Raw genomic sequence first — 15327 nt, forward strand, 5'->3', positions numbered from 1 at the left:
GTCAGCCTCTACCAGCCTCTACACTGCATTTTACATTGTGTGCTATGGGGTCGCATTTCACGGGAAATCAAAACAGAGAAATATTGTGTTGTTTTCTATGATCACTTTAACTTATGTAAAGTGTCTTTGAGTACCCTGAAAAGCGCTCTATAAAATAAATGTATTATTATTATTATTATTATTATTGAGGATATTTTTTACTTTGCAAGTAATACTAGGGCTGCAACTAATGATTATTTTCATTGTCAATTAATCTGTCGATTATTTTCTCAATAAATCGATTAGTTGTTTGGTCTATAAAATGTCAGAAAATGGTGAAAAATGACAATCAGTGTTTCCCAAAGCCCAAGATGACGTCCTCAAATGTCTTGTTTTGTCCACAACCCAAAGTTATTCAGTTTACTGTCATAGAGGAGTAAAGAAACCAGAAAATATTCACATTTAAGAAGCTGGAATCAGAGAATTTTGACTTCTTTTTCTTAAAAAATTACTCAAAACGATTAATCGATTATCAAAATAGTTGGCGATTAATTTAATAGTTGACAACTAATCAATGAATCGATTAGTAATAAGTGATACACAACTTTATTCCAGTTCCACTATTCTATCGGCATAGCTTCAACTTCATGTTAGCTTACCTCACCTGAATCTACAGTATATTGGCTGTTACCAAGGGCTGATATTGGATCTTATCCTTCTTCTTGCTCTTCTATCCTTCTTCTTGCTCTTCAAAACAAGCAGAGAAACACCAGTGAGAGGAAGGGGGGGGGGGAGAAAGCACCAACGTCCTCCTTGTGACATGAAGGAACAGGGTTTATGGGAAATCTGGGAAACACAAAATGCCGCATGTAACACCTTTTAAACAGAGCTGCAGACCTTCTTGGAATACAGAATAGAATTGTACCATTGCTTTGCACTGAATTGGACGCTAGTTCAGTTCAATAAAAACCTTCCATGGCTTATTGGGGAAAACACAAGTAAAGGGACTTGTAAAGTGAAGAAATGCAGCAATGTACCTTTAGGTTATAATATATATATAACTGGTATAATGGACAATGCTCTCTCTGTTTCTGTGCTACAGGACGAGACAGGAGCCTATGTGATCGACAGAGACCCCACCTACTTCGGTCCCATCCTCAACTACTTGCGGCACGGAAAGCTGGTCTACAACAAGGAGCTGGCGGAGGAAGGTCTAATATGCGTTGGATCTATTACTATATAATATGGGGGAATGTCTGTTTTCAGTCCTTGGGTGCATGGGTTTGTTCTGGAATGGCAAAATGCGTGCCTCCATATTTTAAGTTGTGTCATGTGGTTTTGTGTTGCCAGGCGTCCTGGAGGAGGCCGAGTTTTACAACATCACCCCGCTGATCAAACTGATCAAGGAGAGGATCGTGGAGAGGGACTCCAAGGCCACACAGGTATAGAAGAGCCCGGACACACACACACACACACACACAAAGTTATGAATCCAATTTTGGTTTTATCTGAAAGAATTTTAACCCTTTTTATACGTGCACAGATAAAAAAAAAACAAAGTTGACAGAAGTTGAATAAAATATTTTTCGGCAGTAGTAACTAAAGAGTAATCAAGAATCTGGAACTGTGCACATCCCTATAAAATACACACACAAATACACATGCACACACACACAAATACACACAAACGTACACTCAGACACACACACACACAAGAAGGGTTTGACTGATATGGGTTTTTCAAGGCCAATACAGATATTTTTGCATTGAAGCTGCCGATGCTCTGGGATACGTTAGACTTTTAAATGAACATAAGTGGAGGGAAAAAAAGAATAAATGTGCAAAGAAAGAAAGAGAGTTCATTTCAGGCTTTACAGACTCACACACACACACACACACACACATCATGGTGTGAGTGCATTGCCTTTCAGTCATTTTCTCTCTATTACACAGTGATTTCACCCTTCTGTGCCTCTGTAAAGGCGGCGCTGTTGCTGTACATCATGTTTCTCTCTCTCTCCTTTTCTTTATCTTCTCTCAGGATGGGTGCACTCACTCACTCTTATATAATCCATCTGCCCTCTCTGTCACACACCCACTCTCGTTGCATCCCGCTGCACTCTACTGTACCCGCCGCTGTCCTTGGCTCTGGGCTAAATATGGCGCATGAATACGAACATAGAAAAGCTGGTTTTCTAGATGGCCCACGCCTACATTATTTGTTCAGTTTGTTTTCTCCTCCTTTTGAGTATTGTGTTATTCCTCTTCCAGACTCAAGCACACGCTCTCTTTTGCTCTCGATTTCCATAACGACACAAACCTCACATACGCTGATGTATTCATTCTGTCTCAAGGGTTTGACCTTCATTCTCTCAGTGCCTTTATCTTGCCGCCGTCCCTCTCTCACTCCATCAAAACCCTTTCTTCTTCTTCTTACAATTACTCCTTTCACCGAGCCTCTCCTCCCTCTGTCTCTGCTTTAAAAAAATATATATAACCGTATTTATCCAGGCAGGATTGACTGTGTGACACTTCTTTATCAACAACACCCTGCTTTATCCTCACACAGTTAGCAGGGTTCCTACGCAGGTCTGGAAAGTCTGGAAAAGTATTAAAAATGAATTTGATCATTTCCAGGTCTTGAATAGTTTGGGAATTTGAAAAAATGTCTGGAAAAGTATGGAAAATGTTGCGGTTCAGGTCCGATACACACATAATTCTAGCTTTTATGTTGTTGTTGAGCCACTTTGAGTCCACAGTTTTTGTTGATGTGAAGAATAATGTTCAGATAGAGGGACGCTCTTATTACCCAGCCGCTGTCAGCATGCATTATATCAAATACCCACCAAAATCAAATCCAGTCAAGAACATAGGGTCTGGGAAAAATATGGAATTTTAAAATGGAAAGCGTGTAGGAACCCTGCCAATCATCTCACATATTCTGATATTTGTCGCTGTGAAGAACAATCTTCATCTCTACAGTGATATGAGCTAGTTAGCAGGGGCAAGATGTCTATCTGCGTAAATCATACTGAACACCAGACAAAATCTTCAAAACAAATCAAGGTCTGGAAAAAGCATGGAATTTTTTAATTGAAAATGTGTAGGAACCCTGAGTTAGACACTTTCACACCTGAGAGCTGCCCAGTAAAACCACAGCTTTCTGTTTGGTTGGGGTTTGAAATCATTTTATCGAATCTGAATCCAGAAATGAATCCGCTTATCGAATCCAAACCCATTCTAATCCCTTAACTAAGGAAAAAAGTCAGCAGTAGTTCCAGAGGGAGGGAAAGCTTTTTTTTTTTTTTCATTTAACCTTTATTTAACCAGGAAGTGTACTGCCAAGACAGCAGCAAATAAGGAGCGATAAGATAATATAAGTTAAGATAAGATAAGATAAGACACTTTATTTGTAATTGTAGGCATACAACGAAATTATGTTTGGTAACTCTCAGTGACCAGCAGCAATAGAGAACAAGATAAAAACAAGATAATAAAAAGATATTGCACAACAAGTTAGATGTATGTAATAAGTAAACATTATACAAGACAATAAAACAAAATAAAACAATTGGATACATGATCAAAACAATATAACAGTGAGTTAAAACATCTGACCCAGCTGAGAGTCAGTCACAGAGACAAGGAGCAGCCACATTTCCTGCATTTTCCCAGCCTGTCAGGGATTTGAACTGCTTCTCTAACCCAGGGCTGTAGTGCTGTCATGATACCAAAATTCTGACAATCCTTCTTCTTCTTCTTTTCACTAGTCCACTCCATGTGCCATCTGCATGTTTACGCCCTCTAGAGGTGACGCTGAAACGAAATCGCAGCTTGCAGAACACATTTGGCGAAAGTATTAAACGTTTACGAAATTCAGCATTGAATTCAGTCTTATTTATTAGACAAACTGAGAACAGCTATCCGATGCAAGTATCATAGTGTTTAGAGCGGACGCTAATTTGCAACACCAGTCCCTAGAAGGGCTTTTGTGAGAATAAGAGATTAAAACAGTGAGGTAAAAAGAAGGTAAACCGAGTACAGCAAGATACAATAGAGCACAAGGTAAAAAAAAAAAAAAAAAGAGGAAAAAAAAGGTAAACTGAGTACAACAAGATACCGTAAAACACACATTTAGTAGTAACATAACTACAGAAAACTAGACATGAGTGCAGGTTTGTTGCTGAATGAACCAGGATTTGGTAACTCTCTTAAAAGTGGTGAAGTTTGCAGCAGATTTAAAGTGATCAGGCAGCGAGTTCCAGGACTTTGCTCCTTTCACAGAAAAAGCTGTCTGAGCAAAAGATGTTTTGCAGAATGAAACTTTTTGCCACTTTTTTTTACAATTGCCACTTGAAGCTGCTCTGGTGGATCTGCTGCAGCTCTGTAGTCTCTTGATGTATTTACAGAAAGGCTGAGGAGCAAGTCCATTTAAACATTTAAACACAAGCTTTACATAATGAAAATCAATAAAGTTTGCAAAACTTAAAATCTTGTATTTACTTAAAATGTGGTAACGGTATCAAAGTAGTATTGGAATTTCAGCTATCGCAACAACGCTACTAGGCTACCACCGCCCACCTTGTCTCTTCTCTCTCTCTCTCTCTCTCTCTCTCTCTCTCTCTCTCTCTCTCTCTCTCTCTCTCTCGCCCATCACCTGTCTCCTAACCCCCCCCTCCTCTCTCTCTCTCTCTCTCTCTCTTTCCCCAGCAGGTTCCCCCCAAACACGTCTACCGGGTGCTGCAGTGCCAGGAGGAGGAGCTGACCCAGATGGTCTCCACCATGTCGGACGGCTGGAAGTTTGAGCAGGTCAGCGTGCGCGCCTGCAGAAAGCCCCGCACCGGACTGCTCTGGACTGTGGGTTGGACTCACGCTGCTGCTGACCCTTCAATCTTGACCCTTGACCTGACCCCTTGGCCCCCCGACCTGACCCCTGCTTTCTGCACTCCCCAACCGATCCAGCCCCCCCCCCCTAGAGTTTAGGATCCGCAGGATTGCAATACGATGCGCACATATTCCACCTAGATTTATCGACTTGGGCGGGCGCTTTAATCCCATGAGTCTGCAGTATGTGTGTGTTTGTGTGTGTGTGACGTTTGTAGTGCAGACGGTCCCAACAGGATTTCAGTGTGTTAGACTCGCATGAAGGGTTTCGTAGGCCTCAAGCCCAAATAGAGTCCACATCCAGTTACGTGTAATGTGTTATCATGGTATGAAGAGAGCACGGAGGCTGGGGACTGTGTGTAAATTGTGTCCCAGAGCCACTAAATTTGGTGGATAGGTTTCAAATCACCCAAACTACCTAGCTAAAAAAAATTATATCGGCCAAATGGTGGCGCTATAACAAAGAACATTTTAGCCAATAACTCCTGAACTGTAGAGTCCTTGGATCAAAACAAATCCATTGTACATACCGGTTGTAATGTTCACTATAATAGTTTTTCTGCCATTTTGGATTTTATGCAAAACGTACTTTTCCCTATGTTTCCCGCAAAGTTGGTCAGATTGCCACAAAATTTTGCACACAGTATATTTGGACTTCCTAGATTACAGCAATTACCCAGAGTTTTGAAGATCCGAACTGTTTGGCTGTGATGCACAAACAAAGTTGATAAAGAAGACACATCAACCAAGTTGCTGTTGTTGTTAAGGCTGGGTATTGGCAAGGACCTCACGATACGTATCACGATACGTATCACGATACATTGCGATATGATACATATTGCGATACATTGCAATACTCTACATAATTTACTGAAAATTAAAAAATAGAGCTGAAAATACAACTTGCTGTGTACCACCTGGGTAGTCTAATATGTACATCACATTATATTGATAACTCAGCAGACAAATTGAGGCAAAACTATTTAATTCAAAGGGATTTGAGGGAAATTTAAGGACATTTTAAATACGTTTAAAACATGAATAATTTTTTTATGTATCGATACGAGGGGCTGGAAAATCGATACAGTATCATGGAAAAAAATATTGCAATACTCAGCTGTATCGATTTTTTTGCACAGCCCTAGTTGTTGTAGTGTGAACATAGATGTGAATATATTGATTTTGAGTTACCGTAATGACAGTTATAGGTGCAAATCTCTCAGTTTTCAACATTATTACCCCTTAAAATGAGGACCGGGCCTCTAAAGTGGGAGGGGGTATATAAACGTCCCGGGCCCCCCGCTGCTCCAGCGCTAGTGACGCCCAGACTTTACTTTTGAAGCTCCATGCTTCCAACCCAGATAGATCGGCCTGCCCACATCACATCACATCACATCACATCACATCACATCACATCACATCACATCACATCACATCACATCACATCACATCACATCACATCACATGATTCACAAGATTCAGACCCCCCGCCCACTGCTTTGGCACCGAGCTCCAATGCATGCTGCACATCTATGGTTTACATACTGTATAGATTCCTCCAAAAGCCTTTTTTTTTTTTTTTTTTTGTGTGTGTGTTGCTGTTCCCACACTGTTAAAGCCGAGATGATCCTGTCTCTTGTCGCCCTTTGGTCCCTCCACCATGCATGAGCTCATGAATCTGTCTGTCCTCGCTTTGATGTGGGATCTCTTCTTCTTCTCTCTCAGTCGCTTTCTTTCTTGCCCTCTCTTGCTCTCTATGTCTGTGTTTCTCAATCGCGATCTCTAACTCTGTCCGACTCTCTCTCTCTCCCTCTCTCTCTCTCTCTCTCTCTCCCTCTCTCTATGTCGCTCTCCCCCTCTCTAGATGGTGAACATCGGTTCGTCGTACAGCTACGGAACGGAGGACCAGGCCGAGTTCCTGTGTGTCGTATCCAAGGAGCTTCACACACCCGGGTCCGGCCTGGGCACTGAGCAGAGCCACAAAACCAAGGTGAAACACACACACACACACACACACATATACACACACATACAGACACGTATGTTCAAAGACTCTCATAGCAGGATTAAGCTGCTCTTTTGTGTGGCTATGTTTCCTTTGTTGGTTTGTGTGCGTGTGTGTGTATGTTTCTGTTTTGTCGGGGCGTGTGTGTGTGTGTGTGTGTGTGTGTGTGTGTGTGTGTGTGTGTACCTCTCCTCATTGAAGCTGATATGAGTGTGCTTTGATCCTGTGCTCTTCACTGAAAACTCCAAATGTCACTTGCCTCGCAAATGTCATTCACAAACACATTCACTCCATCATTCACACACCTCCCGCTCTGTTTCCCGCTATTCTCTCTCTCTCTCTCTCCCTCTGTCTTCCGGTCTATCTGTCTCTCTATCTATCAGTCTATTTCTCTCTCTCTCTCTCTCTCTCTCTCTCTCCATATATAGATATATCTAGATATATATCTGTCTATCTCTGTCTGTCTCTCTCGCTCTCTGTCCTCCGCTCACTGACGCTCATCAGCCTGTTCATTTTCTTTGTCGTTTTCTGTCTCGTTTTTTTTTTTTTCTTTTCTTTTGTGTTTTTTCTCCTCCGTCCTTCATGCCACATGAAGCCGCCGGAGATGCAGGAGGAGGAAGCAGCGAAGGCTGAGGAGGAGGAGGAGGAGGAGGAGGAGGGAGGGAGAGATACCACACCAAATGAGTGGCTTAGAGAATGAGAGAATCATGTTTCATTGTTCCAAAGAGAGGCGGGAATGGGTGAGGAACTGCGCTAGAGTGCGATAGATGTGCTAGTGGGTAGATCTAGTAGACTTTAGTGTGTGTGTGTGTGTGTGTGTGTGTGATGTCAAAAAGGATGCAGGATGTTTCATGGCACTGCATTGAGTACCAGCCCTAAGCTTTCCTTCTGTTGCAATAAACCGCGTATATTTAAAGCTGCACTAAGCAAGATTTTTTTTAATGGAAAAATTAGTTTGATGAGGGGTTTTACAGACCGATACCAATATTTTTACACTGAAGTTGGCAGATGTTTCGTTCCAATATTAAAATTATTAAAAAGTCTTTAAATTTAATAATTTTCATGCCATGGGATACTAAAACTCTCCATTGAATCCAAGACTAATGAAATACTTTTAGGATTTTAGTGTTCTTTTAGGACCCGCCACACCTATTCAATGCTAGGGAAACTGAATTAATTTACAAAAAAATGTAATTGAACAATTAAATGAATAAATCAAATGTGCAAAGAAAATAAAATTTCATGTCAGGTTTTACAGACAGTTTTTCTGTCGCTGTGGTCCATCATACGAACGTCATGACTCGCCGATATCTGATCGATATTTAATTAAAGGCCAATATTGGCCCAGTGTGTCGACAAACCAACATATCCGTCTAACCCTGGTAACACCCAGCTGAAATCACTGGGTGTTACCAAGTGGGGCCGCAACAGAGAAGAGCATCTCATCACCACTAGTTGAGACGCTATAGAGTCGCCCTGTTTGTCCAAATTAAATTCTGGTGTTGGCACAGTCACTGACATTGTGATTACATTTTTAGACCCGAAAAAAAGACAAATCAAACTCTCAGGCAACAGAACACACATCTGTGTCTTTGTTCGCATTATTATTAAATTTCAGTAGAAAGAACGTAAACCCAGGGAAGTGCAGACTTGAGGCTTTTATAATACTTCCATATTCTCATTTCTTTTAGTTTTGTGCTTTATTTATATCACCAAACATTTTCAGCTACATGGCCTTCATTGTTCGCATTATCATCATCAGCAGGGAAATGACAAGTGATGATTGTTTACTTGTCAACAAGTAAACCTCCCATCGTCTGGTGGAGCTTCACCATGCTAAAATCAGATTTGGTAAAATAGTCAAAAGTGGCGGTGGTGAATTTTGCCATCACTCTGGATGAAAATGTCAGTTTTCTGCGCTGATCACCATCATGACCTATACCGGCCTGTGTGGGTGTGTGTGTGTGTGCATTTGTGTGTTCGTTTGTATGTGTGTGTGTGTGTGTGTGTGTGTGCGCACGCTGGCCGGTCCAATGGTGAACTGACACAGATATTGATCCAGCCCTGCGTCGCCGTGGGCTCTCATTACCAATGCTGTGACATGGAATACCCCTGACCTTTTAGTGCAGCAGTAGTGCTTGAAGATGTCCTTCTCAGTCTGTATACACACACACACACACACACACACACACACACACACACACACACACACAAATATAGAATCACACACACTTAACACCCACAGATTGAAACATACAAAAACCAAGCACACACGCCAGAGGGGCACACGCTTTTTTTTAAGACATACAGGACAACAGCAGAAGAGTTAAAGATATGGCTGTGTGTCAAAACATTGTGGTATGCTTTTGTTAATGTTCTCAGCCATCATGGATGTCAGTAAAATCCTTTTGCTCTCATTCTGTCACCATTCTCACCATCGTCATCAGCATCACAGCCAAAACACAGTCTAGAAAAGTGTAAAATAAACTGGATTATTATTATACGACTGTGGCTCTTCAAGTTCTAATTTCTGTTTTTCCTTTCCTTACTTTCGCAGCTTTTCCAGATCCACGGGTCCCGGATGTAGAAAACACGAGAATCTTTCTTTAGGTCTTGTTTTCTAGTCTTATTTCGACATCCTGTACATGGTGTATTTGTGTGTTGAGTCGATGGACATTCATCAAAATGGATTTGTAGCATTGTTATCTGTTTACTGATACAAAAAAAAAAATTATGCCAGTTGCAAAGATTACCAAATGACAAAAAACTAAAATCTCACAGTCACTCGCAGCAATATGTATGAAAATCCGTTTTAGTGAAGCTCATTTTATCAGTAGAGAAAAAGTGTTTGATGTTAGATATTCATGTGTTTGGTGTGTACAAACATTTTCTGCCAAGGGCGGTAGTGAAGCTTAGTAAATTATGACCAAAGATCTAAAGTAAAGCTTGCCGAACCAAGGTGCTGAACCAAAATGTGACAAAGAATATGAAAACCGTCTGACGAAATTTGAATTCCGCATTTGTACCTGTCGTCGCCCCGCGTTCACACTGTGGGTAACTTACCGGTTGCATCCGTGTCGAGGTCTTGAGCCGCTACAGCTACTTTCATAACATTACATCGTCTTCATGGGCTAACACGGCTGCCTAGGAAGCGCTAATGAGGTAGCATCCATCGAAAATAAACAAAAAACTCAGAGAGACTTCAGAGACCCCGACAACGGATGCAACCGTTCTCCAAGCATCACTTTTTTTTTATCCCTGTAGTCTTTCAAATCAAAAGTGGTATAGACGGCTGATCAGCTTCTCGTCCGTTTTGCACTTTTGCAGCAGAACTATTCACGACACAAAACGGGGAAACAAGGAAGCCCAGTAATCTGATTGGCTGTTGGCCGTCCACACTGTGGCTGAGTTCCCCTGGTCTGTAGGAATGGACTTCTGTGATTGGTTGATGGTGTTGCTCGCAGTGTGAACGCGGGGTTAAACTGGTTTGATGTCCTCGTGCCGGGCCTTGCGGGTGTCAGGCCGATTAACAGCGATGCAACCGTAAAAAAACCGTCCATAAAAAAAAAAAAGTGAGGTAACGCACCCCGAGAGTCACTGCGGAATATCAGCAATATATAAGTACAGCAGCTGTGTGTTGTCACATCACATGCTTAGCCTTATATTATGTTGATTAGGTTGGTTTTCAAATGAGGAAAAGTGACAAAACCGTACATGAAATGTAGCTGGATAAAGACATCCGCTAGCTAGTGTAGCTCCATGTCAAATCCCATCATGGACTGGTCTCCTTACACAGAGACACACAGTCGCCATCCTGTAGAGCTGAGAGCAAGGGCAGCCACACACACACACACACACACATTGTACTGACAAGAACACACGCTGCACTTCAGTTTCCCCTTACACTAACACCCGGCCGTGCGCAGATACACACACACACACACACACACACACACACACACCCGTGCCGCTTCGTGCCGGGACACGCGTGATCCCCGAGGCGTTTTGCGTGCTCAGCAGCAGCAGCAGTGTTGTCTCACTCTGTCACCCTGGCCCGCATCCAGAGCAGCTCTGGCTCCCGGCTGACAGAGAGAGATGGTGATGAGGCTTGAACAGAAAGAGAGAGGAGAGAGAGAGGAGAGAGAGAGAGAGAGAGAGAGGCGTCTGTTTGTGTTGTAATGATAGGCCGGTCAAACCTCCTGTCCTCTCTGTCATTTTTTCTGTCTGCTAGACGAAGGCGCAGCACTTCCCCCAGACTCTCTGTTCTGGCTTTATCACTGAAAAAGGGTTTAAAGGGGCATTAAGTGATCTATGAGTTTTATCGACCTCTATTGGCGATGAGTAGGAATTGCGACACCGATAGAATTAATTTCCTCCCACACGAGTCAAAGCACAGCGCCCCCACCCTCTTGAATTACAGTAGCCTGTAATTGACACAAACACAGTAAAGTCACATTTTCACAGCAGAGAGGCGTAAACGAGCTAATTAGAGCAGAGATCCAGCAGAAACGTGTAGTGAAGAGCTAATATATCACAGTGCAAATTGCAAGAATGATAATACTGCTTTGTCATTTGCTTTTTTTGGCTTGAGAACAAAGCGTTTTAGCCTCGCTTGCTCGTAGCTCCGCCCTCCTTGAGCAGCTGAAAATGCAAGTGGGGGGAAAGGGGGAGTGGCTTGAAACTCAGAATTGGTGGAGTGAAAGCTCAGCACCTGGCCAAGGAATCGTTGAGTTATTGGTATTGATCAACAACCCTATCAACCCCTGCAGATTTATTATTTTGTGCTATGGGATAGTAAAAGTTTCCCTTATTGCCCCTTTAAGAATACAGTTAAAACTCCTATATCTCTGTGCTGTTCACCAGACACGCAGTGTGGCACCATGTCTTTTTTATGAGGTGTAACGGAGGCTTTGGTGGTTGGGACATGCTGTACATGTCGAGCCCCCATCATCCCGCTCTCTGCTGACAGGCGCGGTCAGACTGGTTGAGCTGTGTTACTGGGTTCTGCCAACTGGGATTTCTGGCTCATTTAGTTTATGTAGTGTGGCTTGAACTCGGGTCTGGTCTGTCGGCGAGTTTTAGTTATACCAACAACATTTCTCAGAGGCAGAGCTGCTCTGGAGGCAGAAATAATCTGATTGGTTGAGGTAAACCTCAGTGGGTGGAGCCAAAGAACCACAGTTTTTCTGTCTAACACTAGTCCATACCAGGCCATTGCCAGTTAGAATTTTAATTTACAGTACTGTGCAAAAGTCTTAGGCATATGTCAAAGAAATCCATAAAGCGAAGATGCTTTCAAAACTAACGAAATGAAAAGTTTCTGAATATCAAAAATTTACAATAAACAGCAGTCTACTGACACACTAATGCAGAAAACAAATAAACATCTAAGACTTCTAAGAAATTTATATAAACAATCTAGGGTGCCTAAGACTTTTGCACAGTACTGTATATTTTGATCAGAGTTCCTTCTTTGTCGTTAAGTTTGCCAGTTAGCTAATCTGCGCTGTTGTTTGGCTCCACCCATCACGTTTTACTCAACCAATGAGATGAGCTCTGCCTCTGAGTGTTTGTACCAGTAAACCTCCAGTCTGCAGCTTCTTTCTGCCCCCTGCTGTTTGTCTCTGTGTGACTGGGCAGCAGCATCATGACTCCACATGGAAACACACAGACTGTTCTATAGAGGCAATAGGCAATCAGAGTTAGGATGAGACAATCTAGGACTAAGATAAGGATTGGTGACTTTTTTTTTTTACTTGGTAATATTTTGATAATTTTAAGAAAAACTTAATGTGCTGAAAGAATGGGCTGCAATTACAATATTGTGTGTGTGAGAGATGAAGAGACAATTAGGATGCTAGCAATCCCTTCTTTACAAGTTGGATTATGATAAAACAATAAACAACGATAGAGTATAGTGCTGGTTCAGTTATTCATGATGCTTATGATAATCTCTGAAAGAATGAACAATGTAAGCATCACTAGGATGAAGTTTTAAAGAGACGGGATCATGTTTTGTTTTGTTTTTCATGTCGACTTGTTTTGTGTATCTTGTAACATGGATCATTCGGTGCCTTGATTTCAAGCAGCAAAAAAACAAACAAAAAGAATGCCATAGACCGGCATGTAAAAATGATCATAGGTTTTATTACATGCATTTTTTTTTTTTAAAGCTGTTTTCATATTAAAGATGCAGGAATGGGTAGTTTTACATTCTTGTTGGCGGCGGTCATGGTTTGGTATTTGTGTAGCCTAAAAAAAAAAAACCTCCTGGCCTGCAGTCAGAGTGTGTGTGTGTGTGTGTGTGTGTGTGTGTGTGTGTGTATGTGTGTGTGTGTGTGTGTGTGTTGGGGGGGGGTCAGAGGGTTATTTGTGTGTGTGTATATATAAACCACAAGTTAGTGCATCTTTAATATCGTCGCAGAGAATTTGTTAATTTTCAGAAGGGGGGTTGAGGTGGAAATACAGAAAAATAAAACATACAGAACATGCAGGTGACTCCGCTTCATGCAGCTCGTCTCTACAAGGCTTCGACACTGTACTGTACAAAATGTCATGCCTTTTGTTTTCCATTTTTGTACGTTTTGGTTGTATAATTTATTTTCAGGAGGTTTTTTTTTTGACTTGTTTGCTTTTTGAATGTTACACAGTAAAAAGAATTTGGGAGTTTTTTGTTTTGTTTTGGGGGGTTTTTTGGGGGGAAAGGGGAGGATTTTAATGTTTTGGTGAGTGTCACCTTTTACTTTTTTTCTACTTGATGAACAGCTTTTATGTTTGACTGTGTATATAAATATATCAGATTTGCTGAATAGGCTAGTTTGTAGTCTTAGGTCAAATTATAACTGTTGGAAACAGGCTAAGTTCCTCCAAGAGTTTGAAAATCTTCCTTCCAAAGGGTTTTAAATATGTTATTATTAGTTCAATTTTATAAACCTCCGTTTGCATGTCCAGTTATAACTTTTATATACATAATGTTCATGAGTACTGTAGATAAAACTAAAAGATCTACTGTAGTAAGAACTCATCTGCTCTGTGTTTGGGTTGCTGGATCCACACTTCATCATTTCATCTGTACACTACATGTTGATGGTTTCCACTGTACAGTAGGAAGTCTTTTTACATAGTTGTCGATGTGTTAAAATCTACATAGCTGTCCTTTTTCAGAAATCTGTGCAAACGTGTCCGTGTCAGACGAGTGTGGATAGAAAAACATGTTTTAATCTGATGCTGGAGTTTCCCCTCTTCATGCCTCAGTCTGCTGTGTTCACTTCACATGACAGAAACACACAAAAAGACAATGTGACACAGGAATTGTACCGACTATCAAGGAAGGCTTCCTCCAATCGCATTTCATCAAAGTCCTGAACAATGTACAACGATTTCAGCCGTGTGTGACGGAAGGTGAACATTTGTAATTTATTGTAAATGAATGTCACCATTCTCAACAGAAATAAAGTTTTAATGTCCTTTGGTTTAAAATACAAACTACAAAATCTCATTTTTTTTTGTAGGCAACTATTACAACCTCACTCTGTCTCCACAAATACAACATTTTACATCAAATAATTACAGAATGTGATTTCTGACAGAGTTATACAGCAAATACCCAAAGTCAAGTTCCAAGTCCTCGAGTTTGAGTAAACAGTTTGAGTTCATGTAATCCATGCTAGAACAAATTTTAAAAGAACACATACAAATATACATCTGTCACATTAAAAGCTACGTTTTTAGTTAGAATGGGGACTCTTATGCTGTGGATTTCACTTTTTATTTTATTTTTTTTCAATTTGTGTTCTATAAATAGACCAAAAACAGTTCTCACTCCCAGGCGGCACACTCACCAAAATATTACATCATCATATCAGTGTTTGTGTTGTCAGATAGATTTTCATAGCTTATGTCTACATGTAGGCCGATATTGTTAAACAACCGGATGATCAGGTACAAATTTAATTATTTAATGCTGAAAAGATGCGAAGCTGGTGTCAAAGGTGATCGAGTCCAAGTTCTAGTCCAAAATGCAAGTCAAAGTCATCAATATTCGACTCCGAATCGAGTCACTAGTCATCAAAATTGGGACTTGAGTCCGAGTCCAGAACTTAAGTCCAACAACACTGAGACAGAGGGTGTTGTTCTCCCTCTCTTTCCCACTAAAATAGAGTTATCATGGTCAAAGCATCATCTAGTGTCATCAACTCTGATATAATATATTAAGAAACAGATGCAGCTTCTGTTAATGGCTCTTTAATCACATCCTGAAGCCAATTTTAGTTACAGTAACACTTTATTTAGCCAGTGTTAATGCTCAACTATCAGGTCACAAAAAGCAGATGTTCAACAAAGTGTCACTTGCCTATTTGCTGTATCTCTACAGACTATGTAATCCTAATCCTGACCTTAGTCTAATCCTAGCCCAGACACTGAATATCTATACTACCACTACTTTTCACACAAGTATG

At 41.1% G+C, this 15327-nt stretch overlaps 1 protein-coding gene across 1 annotated transcript; it reads left to right on the forward strand.

The window, feature by feature from the left end:
• Positions 1-1081: 1081 nt before the first annotated feature.
• On the forward strand, positions 1082-14347 carry kctd17 (potassium channel tetramerization domain containing 17; the record flags this gene model as incomplete). The annotated part of the gene is made up of 6 exons (XM_071526849.1): positions 1082-1190; positions 1330-1421; positions 4690-4836; positions 6728-6853; positions 7464-7608; positions 9426-14347. Coding segments are annotated over 5 exons (579 nt in total), but the record flags the coding sequence as incomplete, so codon positions are not given.
• Between the last annotated feature and the right edge of the window lie 980 nt (positions 14348-15327).

The sequence above is a fragment of the Centroberyx affinis genome, unplaced genomic scaffold (genome assembly GCF_046629955.1).
Source record: "Centroberyx affinis isolate AG114_WGS23_722 - 3 ecotype Tasmania unplaced genomic scaffold, CSIRO-AGI_Caff_v1 ptg001470l_1, whole genome shotgun sequence".
Taxonomy (NCBI): Eukaryota; Metazoa; Chordata; class Actinopteri; order Beryciformes; family Berycidae; genus Centroberyx; species Centroberyx affinis.